This window comes from Pseudophryne corroboree, chromosome 7 (assembly GCF_028390025.1).
Source record: "Pseudophryne corroboree isolate aPseCor3 chromosome 7, aPseCor3.hap2, whole genome shotgun sequence".
Lineage (NCBI taxonomy): Eukaryota > Metazoa > Chordata > Amphibia > Anura > Myobatrachidae > Pseudophryne > Pseudophryne corroboree.
Genome location: NC_086450.1, coordinates 503,997,741 through 504,017,404, shown reverse-complemented (window position 1 = coordinate 504,017,404; position 19,664 = coordinate 503,997,741). Strand labels below are relative to the sequence as shown.

The 19,664-nt window shown below is 53.0% G+C and overlaps 1 protein-coding gene across 1 annotated transcript in view; it reads left to right on the top strand.

The window, feature by feature from the left end:
- Window positions 1–407: 407 nt before the first annotated feature.
- LOC134945823 (uncharacterized WD repeat-containing protein alr3466-like) overlaps window positions 408–19,664 on the top strand; it is a 22,311-nt gene continuing 3,054 nt past the window's right edge. The window contains exons 1-8 of the mRNA XM_063935336.1: window positions 408–572; window positions 2,686–2,841; window positions 2,944–3,028; window positions 3,402–3,537; window positions 3,698–3,887; window positions 5,822–5,930; window positions 6,458–6,489; window positions 6,567–6,666. Coding sequence (XP_063791406.1) covers window positions 2,696–2,841; window positions 2,944–3,028; window positions 3,402–3,537; window positions 3,698–3,887; window positions 5,822–5,930; window positions 6,458–6,489; window positions 6,567–6,666 — 798 coding nt within the window. The 5' untranslated portion in view covers window positions 408–572; window positions 2,686–2,695. The remainder of the gene's footprint in view (window positions 573–2,685; window positions 2,842–2,943; window positions 3,029–3,401; window positions 3,538–3,697; window positions 3,888–5,821; window positions 5,931–6,457; window positions 6,490–6,566; window positions 6,667–19,664) is intronic.

Genomic DNA, 19,664 nt, shown 5'->3' with positions numbered 1-19,664 from the left:
AGTCCTCAATCAGACAACGCTATAGGGCCCCCACCGCATCAACCGAACACCAATCTGTATGGGCACATATAGGTGGGCACACAGTTCTGGGCATGGGTAGTGGGATTGAGGCAGACTGGCACAGCACTCCCTCTTCAGCAGCAGCCCCGATGTGTCTAATATCTCTATCTACATAACCTCCAACAATTTACACAGAAAAATCGGTACAAATTCGAAAAGGGGGCGTGATCATGGATACAGCTGCGTGGCCACGCCCCCTTCCTTATGCTGTCAATGGAAGCTTGGAGAGCTGACAAAAAGGTCCAGCTGGGGGGTATGTATCTAGTCATATCTCTCTCTCATATCTCTCTCTCCTGCATGTGCACCCAGCTGCCAGTGACGTCACACAGAGAGCAGGGGGCGGGGACACTGATCACACACCAGCAGCACTACTCAGCTCACTGGCACATACTGACCACTGTGCTGCTCCCAGAGACCCCGCCCAGGCCACGCCCCTCCGATGTCACTTCCAACGGGTTTCCTAGGAGACGAGCAGACGCTGCAGGGGGAGAGAGACCCGGATCTACAGCCTGGTATACCTGTATATCCCCCCATTACATACACCGTGCTGTACTGACCAACATGCAGGAGGGACAAATGCTCTGTATAACTGTATGGCCGCTGTCACCTGTGCTGAGCTACTTACTGGGTGACAGGTGTTTCCCCTCAGGTGCTGGCAGCCCAGCAACAGAGCATTCTGGCCCTCCTGGCATGGGGCATGTACGAAGGTGTGCACATGTGCCCTCACCCCTCCTGTGCCCCCTCACCCCCGTGCTGTGCCCTCACCCCTCCTGTGCCTCCCCCCCTCGTGCTGTGCCCTCACCCCTCCTGTGCCCCCCCCCTGTGCTGTGCCCCCTCACCCCCTCCATGCTGTGCCCATCGCCCCCTCACCCCTCCTGTGCCCCTCACCCCCCATGCTGTGCCCCCCTCACCCCTCCTGTGCCCCTCACCCATCGTGCTGTGCCCCCCTCACCCTCCCTGTGCCCACCCCACCCCTGTGCTGTGCCCCCTCAATCCCCATACTGTGCCTCCTCACCCCACCCCCTGTGCCGTGCCCCCTCACACTCCCTGTGCCCATCACTGCCCCCCATGCTGTGCCCCCTCACCCTCCCTGTGCCCCCTCACCCCCCTGTGATGTGCCCCCCTCAATCCCCATACTGTGCCTTCTCACCCCCCTGTGCTGTTCCCCCTCATATTCCGTGCCCCCTCACCCCCCTGTGATGTGCCCCCTCAATCCCCATACTGTGCTCCCCTCACCCTCCCTGTGACCCCTCACCCCCCGTGCTGCGCTCCCCTCACCCTGCCTGTGCCCCCTCAATCCCCATACTGTGCCTTCTCACCCCCCCTGTGCTGTTCCCCCTCATATTCCCTGTGCCCATCACCCTCCCGTGCTGTGCCCTCTCACCCTCCCTGTGCCCCCTCACCACCCCCTCCGTGGTGTGCCCCCTCACCCTCCCTGTGCCCCCTCACCCCCCATGCTGTGCCCCCCTCATCCCCCTGTGCTGTGCCCCCCTCACCCTCCCTGTGCCCATACCCCCCCTGTGCTGTTCCCCCTCAATCCCCATGCTGTGCCTCCTCACCCCCCTGTGCTGTGCCCCCTCACATTCCCTGTGCCCATCACCCCCCCATGCTGTGCCCCCTCACATTCCCTGTGCCCATCACCCCCCCATGCTGTGCCCCTCTCACCCTCCCTGTACCCCCTCACCCCCCTGTGCTGTGCCCCTTCAATCCACATACTGTGCCTCCTCACCCCCCCTGTTCTGTGCCCCCTCACACTCCCTGTGCCCCCTCGCCCTCCCTGTGCCCCCTCACCCACCATGCTGTGCCCCCCTCACCCCCCATGCTGTGCCCCCCTCATCCTCCCTGTGCCCCCTCACCCCCCCTGTGCTGTGCCCCATCACACACACTGTGCTCATCACCCCCGCATGCTGTGCCCGTTCCCCCTCCCTGTGCCCATCACCCCCCCTGTGCTTTGCTTCCTCACCCCACCTGTGCTGTGTCCCCTCACCCCCCCCCCCTGTGCCCCCCACCCTCCCTGTGATGTGACTCCTCACCATCCCTTTGCCCCCTCACCCTCCCTGTGCACCTCGCCCCCCGTGCTGTGCCCCTTCACCCTCCCTGTGCCCCTCACCCCTCCTGTGCCCTTCACCTCCCGTGCTGTGCCCCCTCACCCTCTCTGTGCCCCTCACCCCCCCCCCCTGTGCTGTGCCCCCTCACCCCCCGTGTACTGTATTTGCATGTACTCTATGTAATACAGATGGCATGCAGAACAGTATATGTTTATGTTGCAGGGAAGTATGGACGGTGTAATCATGGTTACATTACTGCCTCACAGCACTGAGGTCATGGGTTAAATTCCCACCATGGCAGTAACTGTGTGGAGTTTGTATAGTCTCCCTGTACTTTCCTCCGGGTACTCCGGTTTCCTCCCACACTCCAAAAATATACTGGTTGGTTTATTGGCTCCCAACAAATGTATCTCTCACGTGAATGTGTCTGTGCGTACATGTGATAGGGAATATAGAGTGTAAGCTCCACTGGGGCAGGGACTGATGTGAATGGGCAAATATTCTCTGTACAGCGCTGCGGAATATGTGTGCGCTATATAAATAACTGGTAATAATACATACTATGTTGCTGCTACAGATAACACACAATGTCTGGTCTGCTGGTGACACCGCGGCTGAGGGTCTCACAAACCTATCACACCCCCCAGCCACTAATCCCAGACAGTGGCGGAGACTTTGAGGAGCCGCGTCCTGATCCCAGCACAGAGGGGGATGTCCAGCTGGAGAGGGAGATGTAAGCGGGGAGCGAGGGGTGTCTGGGGTAATTACACGCATTGCTTTATTGTCTGTCGTTTCCACTACTCCCACACCTGAGAGTCTTTCCCTTCTTCCGCAGCGACTGTGGCAAGGAGGTGATGTGCTGCCGCTTCAACCCATCCGGGACCCTGCTGGCTGCTGGACTTGTCAGTGGGACCATTAAGGTAATGTGAGGAAGCAGATATGGAAATGTGCAATCATCTGCACATGTGTCTTAGAGTGGGAGGGTTATCCTATACATAGTGTTCATTCTAGCACCCTGCACCTTTCAAAATCCGTGCAGTTCCTCTTTCCTGCCAGGGCTGTCGCTCTCTGCTGTGGTGCTTCTCAGCACACTCTGATCTGTTACTCAGTGCTGTGATACAGACCTGTGTGTGCTGAGAAGCATCAGAGCAGAGAGCGACACCCCAGGCAGGAAAGAGGAACTGCACAGGATTTGAAAGGTGCAGGGTGCTAGAATGAACACTATATACAGTTACCGGGTACCACAGTGTACAGCTCCCTGTGTATGGTGCCAGTGTGCATGTATCTCTGCAGGTGTACACTGTGTCTGATGGAAGCTGCCTGCACACCCTGAGGGATGATCAGTCGATAGCAGCCTGTCTTCCCGTGACCGCGCTCAGGTTTCACCCCACCACACCCGTCTCTATGGGCGACTTGCTGCTAGCAACGTGTAAGAGACCAAACACTCCTTCCCTACTGCTATCTAGTAATGGATCCTCCCTCTGTCCCCGCTGAGAATGGAGTTTATGTGGAGATCACATGTCCTTCTCTTTCATACTGTCATTACCTCTAAGCTTCTCCCTCATTTCTGTTACTTATTGTCCCATCAGATGCCGGTGGCCAGGTGAAGTTCTGGCACTTGTCCACTCAGAGCTGCGTCCGGCACCTGCGGGAAGACCGTCAGATCCTGGCAGCGACCTTCAACCCGTCCGGCAGCCACTTCATCACTGCAGGATCCAGTCAGGAGATCCTGGTGTACGATACCAAGAGCATGACCTGTGTGAACGTCTGCCAGCCCAGGTCTGTCTCCCAGCTCCTGGCGTTATCACTAAGCGTCATCCCCGCAATGTACACGGCATAGGAACAGAATAGATCAGGCTCTGATCGCTTGTGATGAGTCCACGTGTGGTTACATGACTGGCCACCAGTGAAGGCCACGTGGCATGGAGGGGTTGTCAGTAGAAGCTGCGTCATCTGATCACATTCCATGAATTATTACTCAGCACTGAGGAGGGTTAGTTAGAAGTGTTGATGGGACATTAATCCCCGGGGACATAAGAGATACTGGCAGCTCTCACAGACCTAGAGGTAGTCACCAGGCCAGGTGAATGATCAAACCAGAGTTATGTGACGTAAGAGTGTGACTGATGATGTCATCTTCTGCACGATTTACAGGAAGCCGCTGTGCATCGACGTGACGCCAGCGCGTTCTGCGCCCATCAGGCTAACTACCCTAATGGTGCCCGCTCAGATCTCAGCACCGAACAGCCAGATATCTAATATTCAGCCCCACAAGTGTATAAGCTTTCATGGGCAAATCTGACAGTGAGCCACCCGAACCGACCGGATTGCGGAAGTGCAGACCGGACATGCTATATTGTTTTTCATGGTATAACTTTAAAGCAGGCATTCCCAACCATGGTCCTCAAGACACACTAACAGTGCAGGTTTTAGTGATATCCAGGTTGCAGCAGAGATGTTTAAATCAAAATAACTGAGGTGCTAATTAAGTCACCTGTGCTCAAACCTGGATATCACTAAAACCTGCACTGTTAGTGTGCCTTGAGGACCGTGGTTGGGAATGCCTGCTTTAAAGCTACATTAAAGATTAATTAATGAATAACCTGTATGCATTATTGCCGACCCCTTCACATACAGTATATTTCACTTCAACTTTTCCATAGCCCTCATAAATGCAGTACGCTGTTAGTTTTATACTTTCTGTATGGATGCAGCCATAATGTTGAAACCACAATGTGGAAAGTGATTATGTCAACATTATTGAAATGTCGACATTCTGGAAGGACCAGAGGAATAGGGTTAGGGTTAGGCTGTGGCAGCGGAGGGTTAGGGTTAGGCTGTGGCAGCGGAGGGTTAGGGTTAGGCTGCGGCAGTGGAGGGTTAGGGTTAGGATGCAGCAGTAGAGGGCTAAGGTTAGGCTGCAGCAGAGGAGGATTAGGGGTAGGCTGCGGCAACAGAGCGTTAGGGTTAGGCTGCAGCAGCGGAGGGTTAGGCTGCGGCAGTAGAGGGTTAAGGTTAGGCTGCGGCAACGGAGGGTTAGGGCTAGGCTGAGGCAGCGGAGGGTTAGGCTGCAGCAGTGTAGGGTTAGGGTTAGGCTGCGGCAGTAGAGGGTTAAGGTTAGGCTGCGGCAGCGGAGGTTTAGGGCTAGGCTGTGGCAACGGAGGGTTAGGCTGCGGCAGAGGAGGGTAAGGGTTAGGCAGCGGAGGGTTAGGATTAGGCTGTGGCAGTAGAGGGCTAAGGTTAGGCTGCGGCAGCGGAGGGTTAGGGTTAGGCTGCGGCAACAGAGGGTTAGGCTGTGGCAACGGAGGGTTAGGGTTAGGCTACCGGAGCGGAGGGTTAGGGTTAGGCTGCAGCAGCAGAGGGTTAGGGTTAGGCTGTGGCAGCAGAGGCTTAGAGGTTAGTAATACTTACATCCAGCAGCAAGTAACCTTCGGCTGACTGCCGAAACCGGAAGACACCGCTGTAGCCAATGGACCCGCTGAACCTGGGAAGTCACCTCTAGACCACAAGGTGATGAATGTATATGTATGAACAATATACCAAACCCCTTTCTGTATATATGTCAGTCTGTACTGTCAGTATATCCATACATAGCACTTTGGTTGTGAGTACACCTCCAGCATTTTTGGTACTGTTATACAGCCATCGTCACGTTACCCTTTCACCTTTTATGTTATATTAATGGCTTCAGATGTACCTTGTGTGTGTCTCAGCCCATCTCTGTCCGTGATGGATGGACACCGCTCCCGCGTCTTCGGACTGACATTCCACCCCGGCAGTGAGGAAAGCTTTATATCGGGAGGCTGGGACGACACGGTGCAGGTGAGCGCACAGTAGCTGCAGCCACACAGGTGTGCGGATTTCATGTAATCATACAGCTATAGAGTGTAAGCTTGCGAGCAGGGCCTTCCTACCTCTATGTCTGTCTGTTTTTACCCAGTTTTGTTCTATTACTGTTGTTCTAATTGTAAAGCGCAACGGAATATGCTGCGCTATATAAGAAACTGCTAATAAATAAATATACGGTTCTACAGAGAGGACTAATGTAATGTATAGCACTCCATCGCACATAGCACTCCATCACAGAGAAAGGGGGCTTAGCAGCAACTTTATCTCACATGGGGGAGTTCTAGTAAGCCATGGAGAGAGATAAAGTACCAGCCAATCCGCTCCTGTCATGTTACGGAATGTTTGAGACAGTTAGGAGCTGATTGGTTGGTACTTTAGCTCTCTCCACTTTATCTCACTCCAAAGCTTAGTACATCTGCCCCATAGTGTCCTGTTATAATCACGCCCATTAGTATATATATTACTTTACTGAAGGTGTCTCATTATGTCTCCTCTGCCAGTTCTGGGACATCAGACAGAAGCACTCCCTGAGGTAATAAGCTGCAGCAATGAGACCTCTGCGCTGTGACGTTAGGTGTGTTTCTCACTGTTCTGATTTCCCCTTGGCAGGAAGATCTCCGGCCCCCATGTCTGCGGCGACGCACTGGACATTGATCCAGATATGGAGCAGATTCTGACTGGGTCGTGGAGGAAACAGGAGAGTCTGCAGGTGAGAAAGGGAGAGGAAGCTGGCGAATCTGCAGGTGAGGTAGGGAAAGGAAGCGGGAGTGTCTGCAGGTGAGATAGGGAGAGGAAGCGGGAGCGTCTGCAGGTGAGATAGGGAGAGGAAGCGGAGAGGAAGCGGGAGAGTCTGCAGGTGAGAAAGGGAGAGGAAGCGGGAGAGTTGGCAGGTGAGAAAGGGAGAGGAAGCGGGAGAATCTGCAGGTGAGGTAGGGAAAGGAAGCAGGAGAATCTGCAGGTGAGATAGGGAGAAGAAGCGGGAGAATCTGCAGGTGAGATAGGGAGAAGAAGCGGGAGAATCTGCAGGTGAGATAGGGAGAAGAAGCTGGAGAATCTGCAGGTGAGAAAGGGGAGGAAGCGGGAGCGTCTGCATGTGAGAAAGGGAGAGGAAGCGGGAGTGTCTGCAGGTGAGAAAGGGAGAGGAAGCGGGAGCGTCTGCAGTTGAGAAAGGGAGAAGAAGCGGGAGAATCTGCAGGTGAGAAAGGGAGAGGACAGGAGACTCTGCAGGTGAGGTAGGGAGAGGAAGCGGGAGCTTCTGCAGGTGAGAAAGGGAGAGGAAGTGGGAGAATCTGCAGGTGAGGAAGCGGGAGAATCTGCAGATGAGAAAGGGAGAGGAAGCGGGAGCGTCTGCAGGTGAGAAGGGGAGAAGAAGCGGGAGCGTCTGCAGGTGAGATAGGGAGAGGAAGCGGGAGCGTCTGCAGGTGAGAAAGGGAGAGGAAGCGGGAGCGTCTGCAGGTGAGAAAGGGAGAGGAAGCGGGAGCGTCTGCAGGTGAGAAAGAGATAGGAAGTGGGAGAATCTGCAGGTGAGAAAGGGAGAGGAAGCGGGAGCGTCTGCAGGTGAGAAAGGGAGAGGGAAGCGGGAGAATCTGCAGATGAGAAAGGGAGAGGAAGCGGGAGCGTCTGCAGGTGAGAAAGGGAGAAGAAGCGGGAGAATCTGCAGGTGAGAAAGGGAGAGGACAGGAGACTCTGCAGGTGAGGTAGGGAGAGGAAGCGGGAGCTTCTGCAGGAGAGAAAGGGAGAGGAAGCGGGAGCGTCTGCAGGTGAGAAAGGGAGAGGAAGTGGGAGAATCTGCAGGTGAGAAAGGGAGAGGAAGCGGGAGAATCTGCAGATGAGAAAGGGAGAGGAAACGGGAGCGTCTGCAGGTGAGAAAGGGAGAAGAAGCGGGAGAATCTGCAGGTGAGAAAGGGAGAGGAAGCGGGAGACTCTGCAGGTGAGATAGGGAGAGGAAGCGGGAGCTTCTGCAGGAGAGAAAGGGAGAGGAAGCGGGAGCTTCTGCAGGTGAGAAAGAGAGAGGAAGTGGGAGAATCTGCAGGTGAGAAAGGGAGAGGAAGCGGGAGAATCTGCAGATGAGAAAGGGAGAGGAAGCGGGAGCGTCTGCAGGTGAGTGTCACAACTGAGGGCCTGAGCTGACGGGAGGCAGCCTCAGTTGTAGGGGCTGAGGTGTAGAGAAACCTGGGAGGTTGTATCAGACCCCTGGACATGTAAGTTACACGTAGGAAGATTGCCCGAAGGCGTGACCACGACAACCAAGATAAAAGTCAATGATGTTTATTTGACAAACTCCATGCAACACAGCAGTAGTGAAAGAAAAACGTAAAATCAGCAGTAATATAACACAGTTCCTGGGTACTACAGGATGGCAATGGCCACAGGGCTCTGGTAGTATGGGTACAGTTCTTATTGTCCTCTAGATGGAAAGTCCTTACCAGGCCCGACTGTAGTAATGGAGATAGCCCAGGATCATACCAGCTGATGTTCCATGGGAAGCTGGGCTGCTGTAGATAAAATGGCTGCTGTGGGTACTGGTTGGAACCAGACAGATGTAGACACGGAGTGGATACTGGATGGAACCAGCCAAATGATAAATGAAGCTAGAGAGCGATGAAATACAAATGATATATGGAGCTTGAGAGCGGTGAAATATCAGTACCGGTGGTAAATGGAAATCTGCAGAAATGGTACCGGCACTTTAAGATGAACTGATCTCTGCTGGAAGCTAAGTGCTGGAAGCAGGTGAATCTGTAGCTGGAAACGGATGAGTCCCAGAGGACTGGAGAGTCAGGCTGCACCGCAGGTGGTAGACTGGAGCGGGTCTCTTTAGTGGAAGCTTGGAGACAGGAACTGGAACCTGGAAAACAACCACAGGAGAGAGACAGACTGGAACTAGGTTTGACAACCAAAGCACTGACGCCTTCCTTGCTCAGGCACAGAATACTTATACCTGCAGCAAGGAAGGGATTGGCTAGGCAATTATGCAGATTTCAGTGGAGCAACGGATACGTGGAAATTGAACAGGTGACAGAATCCAACATGGCTGCGCCCATGTAGGCACTTGGAGGGAAAGTTGGTTTGGTAATCCATGTGGAAACTTAGCAGCAATGGCGGCGCCGGCCACAGAGGACAGGAGACGCCAGACTGATGACTGCACACTAAAACCACGCGGACGACAGCGGAGGCCGCGGCTGGCATGAGGCGCCACTCTGATATCCTGTATACTGAAACACAGGAACGGCGGCGGAGGCCGCGGAGGACGGGAGACGCCATTCAGGAAGTAAACATGGCGCCGCTGTGACAGGAGAGGGAAGCAGAATGTGGACATCAGTATTACAGATGAAATCCGGCCCTGGAACGCTGAGCCAGCCTCAGGAGACATCTAAAAGGCAAGTAATGGCGTCCAGATACCCGGATCGTGACAGCACCCCCCCCCCCCCCCCCCTTTAGGAGTGGCCCCAGGACACTTCTTCGGCTTTGGAGGAAACTTGGAGTGGAAATTCCGGACCAAGGCAGGAGCATGGACATCTGAAGCATTGGTCCAAGAGCGTTCCTCAGGACCATAGCCCTTCCAGTCAATAAGATACTGTAATTGACCGTAACGGTGACGTGAGTCCAGAATCTTGGCAACTTCATACTCAACTCCCCGTTGAGTCTGGACTTTCGGAGCCGGAGGAAGTGTAGAATGAAACCGATTCAGAATCAGCGGTTTCAAAAGGGAAACATGGAATGTTCTAGGTATTTTTAAGAAGGGAGGTAACTGAAGTCTGTAAGCAACAGGATTGATGACTTGTTCAATTTTGAAAGGACCGATGTAACGAGGTGCAAACTTCATGCTGGGAACTCTTAACCTCAAATTCTTCGTGGACAACCACACACGATCACCCACCTTGAGAGCAGGAACCGCTCTACGCTTCTTATCAGCAAACTTCTTGTACCTGAACGATGCTTTGAGCAGAGCCGCTCGTACATTCTTCCAGTTGTTTGCAAACTGACGCAAGGTGATATCCACTGCTAGAACAGAAGTTGCTGGAAGCGGTTGGAATTCTGGAACTTTAGGGTGGAATCCATAGTTAGTGAAGAATGGTGTTGAAGAAGATGAGAAATGATATTGGTTGTTATGGCAGAACTCGGCCCAGGGAAGTAGTTGAACCCAGTCATCTTGAGAGGAAGACACATAGATGCGGAGGAAGGCCTCCAAGTCCTGATTCACCCTCTCAGTTTGACCATTGGTCTGAGGATGGTAAGCTGTGGAAAACTTTAGTTTGACTTGGAGGGCTTGACACAAACTTCGCCAGAATTTGGCTACGAATTGTACTCCTCGATCTGAGATGATCTCTTCAGGAAGACCGTGGAGTCGGAAGATCTCTTGTATGAACACTTGAGCCAACTTGGAAGCTGACGGAAGACCGGTGAGAGGAATAAAATGTGCCATCTTGGTGAACCGGTCAACTACCACCCAGATGGTATTGAACTTGTTGCACATAGGCAGGTCTGTAACAAAGTCCATCGACAAATGAGTCCACGGTCGACGGGGAACAGATAATGGAACCAGTTGCCCCGCAGGAGACTGGCGGGATACTTTGTGTTGGGCACACTTTGGGCAAGATGCAATAAACTCCATGACGTCCTTCTTCAGAGTTGGCCACCAATAGGACCTAGAGATAAACTCAAGGGTTTTTTGAATGCCTGTATGTCCGGCAAAACGGGAAGCATGGGCCCAATGCATGAGCTTCTTCCTTAACACCGGCTTCACAATACTTTTCCCTGGTGGGGGCGTAGAGTCCATCCCTACCGTGGAGAATGCCAACGGATTAATAATAGGATGCTTGTCTGAAGACTCTGACTCATTTTCTTGCTCCCAAGAGCGGGAAAGGGCATCGGCCTTGCGATTCTGAGAACCCGGACAGAACTGGAGTTTAAAGTCGAACCTGGAAAAGAAAAGTGCCCATCTGGCCTGACGAGGGTTAAGACATTGTGCGCTTTTCAGATATAAAAGATTCTTGTGGTCGGTAAGTATAGTGATTGAATGAGAAGCTCCCTCCAACAGATATCTCCACTCCTCTGGAGCGAGCTTGATGGCTAGCAACTCCTGTTCGCCAATGGCATAGTTGCGCTCAGCTGGGGAGAACTTCCGGGAGAAAAAACTGCAAGGATGTAGATGGCCATCTTTAGCCCTCTGGGATAACACCGCTCCTACTCCAACGGAGGAGGCATCCACCTCTAAGATGAAAGGAGAGTCGATGTCGGGCTGTTTCAGAACTGGTGCAGAGATGAACCGTTGTTTTAATAGATGAAAAGCTTGTGTAGCTTCTTCAGACCACTTAGACGGATTAGCACCCTTCTTAGTCAACGCAGTGATAGGCGCCACAATGGTGGAAAAGTCTCGTATAAACTTTCTGTAGTAATTGGCGAACCCTAAGAACCTCTGGACCCCTTTGAGGGTTAAGGGTATCGGCCAATTCTGGATTGCTTGTAGTTTCTCAGGATCCATCTCTAGTCCGGAACCGGACACAATGTAACCTAGAAACGGAATGGATTTGACTTCAAAGACACATTTCTCTAATTTGCAATAGAGATGATTGACACAGAGGCCCTCATTCCGAGTTGTTCGCTCGGTATTTTTCATCGCATCGCAGTGAAAATCCGCTTAGTACGCATGCGCAATGTTCGCACTGCGACTGCGCCAAGTAACTTTACTATGAAGAAAGTATTTTTACTCACGGCTTTTTCTTCGCTCCGGCGATCGTAATGTGATTGACAGGAAATGGGTGTTACTGGGCGGAAACACGGCGTTTCAGGGGCGTGTGGCTGAAAACGCTACCGTTTCCGGAAAAAACGCAGGAGTGGCCGGAGAAACGGTGGGAGTGCCTGGGCGAACGCTGGGTGTGTTTGTGACGTCAACCAGGAACGACAAGCACTGAAATGATCGCACAGGCAGAGTAAGTCTGGAGCTACTCTGAAACTGCTAAGTAGTTAGTAATCGCATTATTGCGAATACATCGGTCGCAATTTTAAGAAGCTAAGATTCACTCCCAGTAGGCGGCGGCTTAGCGTGTGTAACTCTGCTAAATTCGCCTTGCGACCGATCAACTCGGAATGAGGGCCAGAGACGGGACAGAATCTCCTTTACCCCGAAACGATGTTCCTCTAGATTATTGGCAAAGATAAGGATATCATCTAGATAAACCACGACATGGCGGTATAAGATGTCTCTGAAGATCTCATTCACGAAATGCTGGAAGACAGCTGGAGCGTTGCTCAATCCGAAGGGCATGACGAGGTACTCATAATGTCCATCACAGGTGTTAAAGGCGGTCTTCCACTCGTCACCCTCACGGATCCGGATGAGATTGTAGGCACCCCTCAAATCCAACTTTGTAAAGATGGTTGCTCCGCTAACTCTATCGAAGAGCTGTGTAATCAGGGGTAAAAGATATCGGTTCTTGATGGTAATGTCGTTCAAACCTCTGTAGTCGATGCACGGCCGCAGGCCACCGTCTTTCTTCTTTACGAAAAAGAAGCCTGCGCCAGCTGGAGAAGAGGAAGGTCGAATAAAACCCTTCGCCAGATTCTCTTTGATGTACACCTCCATGGAATGCGTCTCTGGTAAGGACAACGGATAAGTTCGGCCTTGAGGTGGAACCTTCCCTGGGATGAGATCAATTGGACAGTCCCATTCCCTATGAGGAGGAAGGACATCAGCAGAAGCTTTACTGAACACGTCCGTGTAGTCTTGATATGGAGGAGGTGGAACATCAGACGACCTGGAGGAGGAAGAACAAACAAGAAGTACTTTAAACAAACATGTCTCAGCACAGGAGGGACCCCATGCCAGTATTTGCGTAGTCGTCCAGTCAATCGATGGATTGTGGAGACGGAGCCATGGAAGGCCCAAAACCACTGGATGTGTGGCTCTTGGAATCACTAGAAAATAAATAAATTCTGAATGAAGAACTCCCACTCTCAGACGAACTGGTAGAGTCCTTAGAGAAATAACTGCGTCAAAAATCTTACTACCATCCACGGCAGTCAAGGAAATGGACAAGGGAAATCTCTCGGTGGGTAGGGACCACCGTTTAACATATGCTTCAGTCATGAAATTCCCAGCTGCTCCGGAATCTAGGAGGGCAATGACGTTCCTGTAACGTTGAGCAATTTGAAGCGAGACTGGCAGGTTACAATCATGAGGAGATGGAGAGGAGATCATTACTCCTAGCCGGCCCTCTCCCTGGCGAGCTAGGATTTGAAGTTTCCCGGACGTTTGGGACAGGCATTGATGGTGTGAGACGGAGCTGCACAGTAGAGACTGAGAGACTCAGAAAGACGTCTTCGGCGCTCAGCAGGAGATAGACGGGAACGACCAATTTGCATGGGCTCATCTTTGGATGGAGACGGTTGACGAGGAGGAGGAGCAGAAGATTTTGGAGCAGATGATCTTCCTCGCTCAGTTGCTCTTTCTCTGAACCGTAGATCAACTTTCGTGCATAGTGAGATTAGCTCATCCAACTTAGAGGGCAAGTCTCTGGTAGCTAACTCATCCTTGATGCGCTCTGATAAGCCATGCCAGAATGCAGCATACAGGGCATCGTCGTTCCATGCCAGTTCGGATGCCAGGATCTTGAACTGTATAAGATACTGTCCTACAGTACGCGATCCCTGGCGTAAACGGAGAATCTCAGATGAAGCTGAAGTTACCCGGCCTGGCTCGTCGAAGATGCGCCTGAATGTTGTTACAAAATCAGTATAGGAGGACAGCAGGGTATCAGACTTCTCCCATAACGGTGATGCCCAATCAAGGGCTGAGCCACTGAGAAGAGAAATAATGTAGGCAATTTTAGTACGATCACTGGGGAAATTGCCAGGTTGTAGCTCAAAATGGATTTCACACTGGTTGAGAAATCCCCTGCAGAATCTTGGAGATCCGTCAAATTTTGCTGGTGTTGGAAGATGAAGACGTGGAGCAGAAATGGGTAAGGTGGGTGGGGTTACAGCTGGAATCACTGTGGGTGACGCACCGGACGCGCCTGATCCACGGAGGGTTGTCTGAATCCCATCCAGCCGAGTAGAGAGATCCTGGAGACAGCGGATGATGTGGCCCTGTGCAGCATCCTGATGTTCGAGTCTGGCTGCTAGTTCTTGCATCGGCCTGGCCGCTTGATCCTGGTCTCCGGCTGGATTCATATGGTCAGTGCTTACTGTCACAACTGAGGGCCTGAGCTGACGGGAGGCAGCCTCAGTTGTAGGGGCTGAGGTGTAGAGAAACCTGGGAGGTTGTATCAGACCCCTGGACATGTAAGTTACACGTAGGAAGATTGCCCGAAGGCGTGACCACGACAACCAAGATAAAAGTCAATGATGTTTATTTGACAAACTCCATGCAACACAGCAGTAGTAAAAGAAAAACGTAAAATCAGCAGTAATATAACACAGTTCCTGGGTACTACAGGATGGCAATGGCCACAGGGCTCTGGTAGTATGGGTACAGTTCTTATTGTCCTCTAGATGGAAAGTCCTTACCAGGCCCGACTGTAGTAATGGAGATAGCCCAGGATCATACCAGCTGATGTTCCATGGGAAGCTGGGCTGCTGTAGATAAAATGGCTGCTGTGGGTACTGGTTGGAACCAGACAGATGTAGACACGGAGTGGATACTGGATGGAACCAGCCAAATGATAAATGAAGCTAGAGAGCGATGAAATACAAATGATATATGGAGCTTGAGAGCGGTGAAATATCAGTACCGGTGGTAAATGGAAATCTGCAGAAATGGTACCGGCACTTTAAGATGAACTGATCTCTGCTGGAAGCTAAGTGCTGGAAGCAGGTGAATCTGTAGCTGGAAACGGATGAGTCCCAGAGGACTGGAGAGTCAGGCTGCACCGCAGGTGGTAGACTGGAGCGGGTCTCTTTAGTGGAAGCTTGGAGACAGGAACTGGAACCTGGAAAACAACCACAGGAGAGAGACAGACTGGAACTAGGTTTGACAACCAAAGCACTGACGCCTTCCTTGCTCAGGCACAGAATACTTATACCTGCAGCAAGGAAGCCATTATGCAGATTTCAGTGGAGCAACGGATACGTGGAAATTGAACAGGTGACAGAATCCAACATGGCTGCGCCCATGTAGGCACTTGGAGGGAAAGTTGGTTTGGTAATCCATGTGGAAACTTAGCAGCAATGGCGGCGCCGGCCACAAAGGACAGGAGACGCCAGACTGATGACTGCACACTAGAACCACGCGGACGACAGCGGAGGCCGCGGCTGGCATGAGGCGCCACTCTGATATCCTGTATACTGAAACACAGGAATGGCGGCGGAGGCCGCGGAGGATGGGAGACGCCATTCAGGAAGTAAACATGGCTCCGCTTTGACAGCGTCTCAGGGTGACAGGAGAGGGAAGCAGAATGTGGACATCAGTATTACAGATGAAATCCGGCCCTGGAACGCTGAGCCAGCCTCAGGAGACATCTAAAAGGCAAGTAATGGCATCCAGATACCCGGATCGTGACAGTGAGAAAGGAAGAGGAAGCGGGAGCGTCTGCAGGTGAGATAGGGAGAGGAAGCGGGAGCGTCTGCAGGTGAGATAGGGAGAGGAAGTGGGAGAATCTGCAGGTGAGAAAGGGAGAGGAAGCGGGAGAATCCGCAGATGAGAAAGGGAGAGGAAGCGGGAGCGTCTGCAGATGAGAAAGGGAGAAGAAGCTGGAGAATCTGCAGGTGAGAAAGGGAGAGGAAGCGGGAGACTCTGCAGGTGAGGTAGGGAGAGGAAGCGGGAGCTTCTGCAGGTGAGAAAGGGAGAGAAAGCGGGAGCTTCTGCAGGTGAGAAAGGGAGAGGAAGTGGGAGAATCTGCAGGTGAGATAGGGAGAGGAAGTGGGAGAATCTGCAGGTGAGAAAGGGAGAGGAAGCGGGAGAATCTGCAGATGGGAAAGGGAGAGAAAGCGGGAGCTTCTGCAGGTGAGAAAGGGAGAAGCAGCGGGAGAATCTGCAGGTGAGAAAGGGGAGGAAGCTGGAGCGTCTGCAGGTGAGAAAGGGAGAGGAAGCGGGAGCGTCTGCAGGTGAGAAAGGGAGAGGAAGCGGGAGAATCTGCAGGTGAGAAAGGGAGAGGAAGCGGGAGAATCTGCAGGTGAGAAAGGGAGAGGACAGGAGACTCTGCAGGTGAGGTAGGGAGAGGAAGCGGGAGAATCTGCAGGTGAGAAAGGGAAAGGAAGCGGGAGAATCTGCAGATGAGAAAGGGAGAGGAAGCGGGAGCGTCTGCAGGTGAGAAGGGGAGAAGAAGCGGGAGCGTCTGCAGGTGAGAAGGGGAGAAGAAGCGGGAGCGTCTGCAGGTGAGAAGGGGAGAAGAAGCGGGAGCGTCTGCAGGTGAGAAGGGGAGAAGAAGCGGGAGCGTCTGCAGGTGAGGTAGGGAGAGGAAACGGGAGCTTCTGCAGGTCAGAAAGGGAGAGGAAGTGGGAGAATCTGCAAGTGAGAAAGGGAGAGGAAGTGGGAGAATCTGCAGGTGAGAAAGGTAGAGGAAGCGGGAGCGTCTGCAGGTGAGAAAGGGAGAGGACAGGAGACTCTGCAGGTGAGGTAGGGACAGGAAGCGGGAGCTTCTGCAGGAGAGAAAGGGAGAGGAAGTGGGAGCGTCTGCAGGTGAGAAAGGGAGAGGAAGTGGTAGAATCTGCAGGCGAGAAAGGGAGAGGAAGTGGGAGAATCTGCAGGTGAGAAAGGGAGAAGAAGCGGGAGAATCTGCAGGTGAGAAAGGGAGAGGAAGCGGGAGACTCTGCAGATGAGGTAGGGACAGGAAGCGGGAGCTTCTGCAGGAGTGAAAGGGAGAGGAAGTGGGAGCGTCTGCAGGTGAGAAAGGGAGAGGAAGTGGGAGAATCTGCAGGTGAGAAAGGGAGAGGAAGTGGGAGAATCTGCAGGTGAGAAAGGGAGAGGAAGTGGGAGAATCTGCAGGTGAGAAAGGGAGAAGAAGCGGGAGAATCTGCAGGTGAGAAAGGGAGAGGAAGCGGGAGCTTCTGCAGGTGAGAAAGGGAGAGGAAGTGGGAGAATTTGCAGGTGAGATAGGGAGATGAAGCGGGAGCTTCTGCAGGTGAGAAAGAGAGAGGAAGTGGAAGAATCTGCAGGTGAGAAAGGGAGAGGAAGCGGGAGAATCTGCAGATGAGAAAGGGAGAGGAAGCGGGAGAATCTGCAGATGAGAAAGGGAGAGGAAGCGGGAGCGTCTGCAGGTGAGAAAGGGAGAAGAAGCGGGAGAATCTGCAGGTGAGAAAGGGAGAGGAAGCGGGAGCGTCTGCAGGTGAGAAAGGGAGAAGAAGCGGGAGAATCTGCAGGTGAGAAAGGGAGAGGACAGGAGACTCTGCAGGTGAGGTAGGGAGAGGAAGCGGGAGCTTCTGCAGGTGAGAAAGGGAGAAGAAGCGGGAGAATCTGCAGGTGAGAAAGGGAGAGGAAGCGGGAGAGTCTGCAGGTGAGGTAGGGAGAGGAAGCGGGAGCTTCTGCAGGTGAGAAAGGGAGAGGAAGCGGGAGAATCTGCAGGTGAGAAAGGGAGAAGAAGCGGGAGAATCTGCAGGTGAGATATGGAGAGGAAGTGGGAAAATCCGAAATTGAGATAGGGAGAGGAAGCGGGAGACTCTGTAGGTGATATAGGGAAAGGAAGTGGGAGAATTTGCAGGTGGGATAGGGAAAGGAAGTGGGAGAATCTGCAGGTGAGATAAGGAGAGGACACAGGAGAATCTGCAGGTGAGATAGGGAGAGGAAGATGACGGGATGTCCTGCAGGTGAGATAGGGAGTGGAAGGTGAGGGGATGTCCTGCAGGTGAGATAGGGAGTGGAAGATGAGGGGATGTCCTGCAGGTGAGATAGTGAGTGGAAGATGAGGGAATGTCCTACAGGTGAGATAGGGAGTGGAAGATGAGGGGATGTCCTGCAGGTGAGATAGGGAGAGGAAGTGGGAGAATCTGCAGGCGAGATAGGGAGAGGAAGTGGGAGAATCTGCAGGTGAGGTAGGGAGCGGAAGCGGGAGAATCTGCAGGTGAGATAGGGAGTGAAAGATGAGGGGATGTCCTGCAGGTGAGATAGGGAGTGGAAGATGAGGGGATGTCCTGCAGGTGAGATAGGGAGTGGAAGATGAGGGGATGTCCTGCAGGTGAGATAGGAAGTGGAAGATGAGGGGGATGTCCTGAAGGTGAGATAGGGAGAGGAAGATGAGGGGATGTCCTGCAGGTGAGATAGGGAGAGGACGTGGGAGAATCTGCAGGTGAGATAGGGAGTGGAAGCGGGAGAATCTGCAGGTGAGATAGGGAGTGAAAGATGAGGGGATGTCCTGCAGGTGAGATAGGGAGTGGAAGATGAGGGGATGTCCTGCAGGTGAGATAGGGAGTGGAAGACGAGGGGATGTCCTGCAGGTGAGATAGGGAGTGGAAGATGAGGGGATGTCCTGCAGGTGAGATAGGGAGTGGAAGATGAGGGGATGTCCTGCAGGTGAGATAGGAAGTGGAAGATGAGGGGATGTCCTGCAGGTGAGATAGGGAGTGGAAGATGAGGGGATGTCCTGCAGGTGAGATAGGGAGTGGAAGATGAGGGGATGTCCTGCAGGTGAGATAGGGAGTGGAAGATGAGGGGATGTCCTGCAGGTGAGATAGGAAGTGGAAGATGAGGGGATGTCCTGCAGGTGAGATAGGGAGTGGAAGATGAGGGGATGTCCTGCAGGTGAGATAGGGAGTGGAAGATGAGGGGATGTCCTGCAGGTGAGATAGGGAGTGGAAGATGAGGGGATGTCCTGCAGGTGAGATAGGGAGAGGAAGTTGAGGGGATGTCCTGCAGGTGAGATAGGGAGTGGAAGATGAGGGGATGTCCTGCAGGTGAGATAGGAAGTGGAAGATGAGGGGGATGTCCTGCAGGTGAGATAGGGAGAGGAAGATGAGGGGATGTCCTGCAGGTGAGATAGGGAGTGGAAGATGAGGGGAAGTCCTGCAGGTGAGATAGGGAGTGGAAGATGAGGGGAAGTCCTGCAGGTGAGATAGGGAGTGGAAGATGAGGGGATGTCCTGCAGGTGAGATAGGGAGTGGAAGATGAGGGGTTGTCCTGCAGGTGAGATAGGGAGTGGAAGATGTGGGGATGTCCTGCAGGTGAGATAGGAAGTGGAAGATGAGGGGATGTCCTGCAGGTGAGATAGGAAGTGGAAGATGAGGGGGATGTCCTGAAGATGAGATAGGGAGAGGAAGATGAGGGGATGTCCTGCAGGTGAGATAGGGAGTGGAAGATGAGGGGATGTCCTGCAGGTGAGATAGGAAGTGGAAGATGAGGGGATGTCCTGCAGGTGAGATAGGGAGTGGAAGATGAGGGGATGTCCTGCAGGTGAGATAGGGAGTGGAAGATGAGGGGATGTCCTGCAGGTGAGATAGGGAGTGGAAGATGAGGGGATGTCCTGCAGGTGAGATAGGGAGTGGAAGATGAGGGGATGTCCTGCAGGTGAGATAGGGAGTGGAAGATGTGGGGATGTCCTGCAGGTGAGATAGGAAGTGGAAGATGAGGGGATGTCCTGCAGGTGAGATAGGAAGTGGAAGATGAGGGGATGTCCTGCAGGTGAGATAGGGAGTGGAAGATGTGGGGATGTCCTGCAGGTGAGATAGGGAGTGGAAGATGAGGGGATGTCCTGCAGGTGAGATAGGAAGTGGAAGATGAGGGGATGTCCTGCAGGTGAGATAGGAAGTGGAAGATGAGGGGGATGTCCTGAAGGT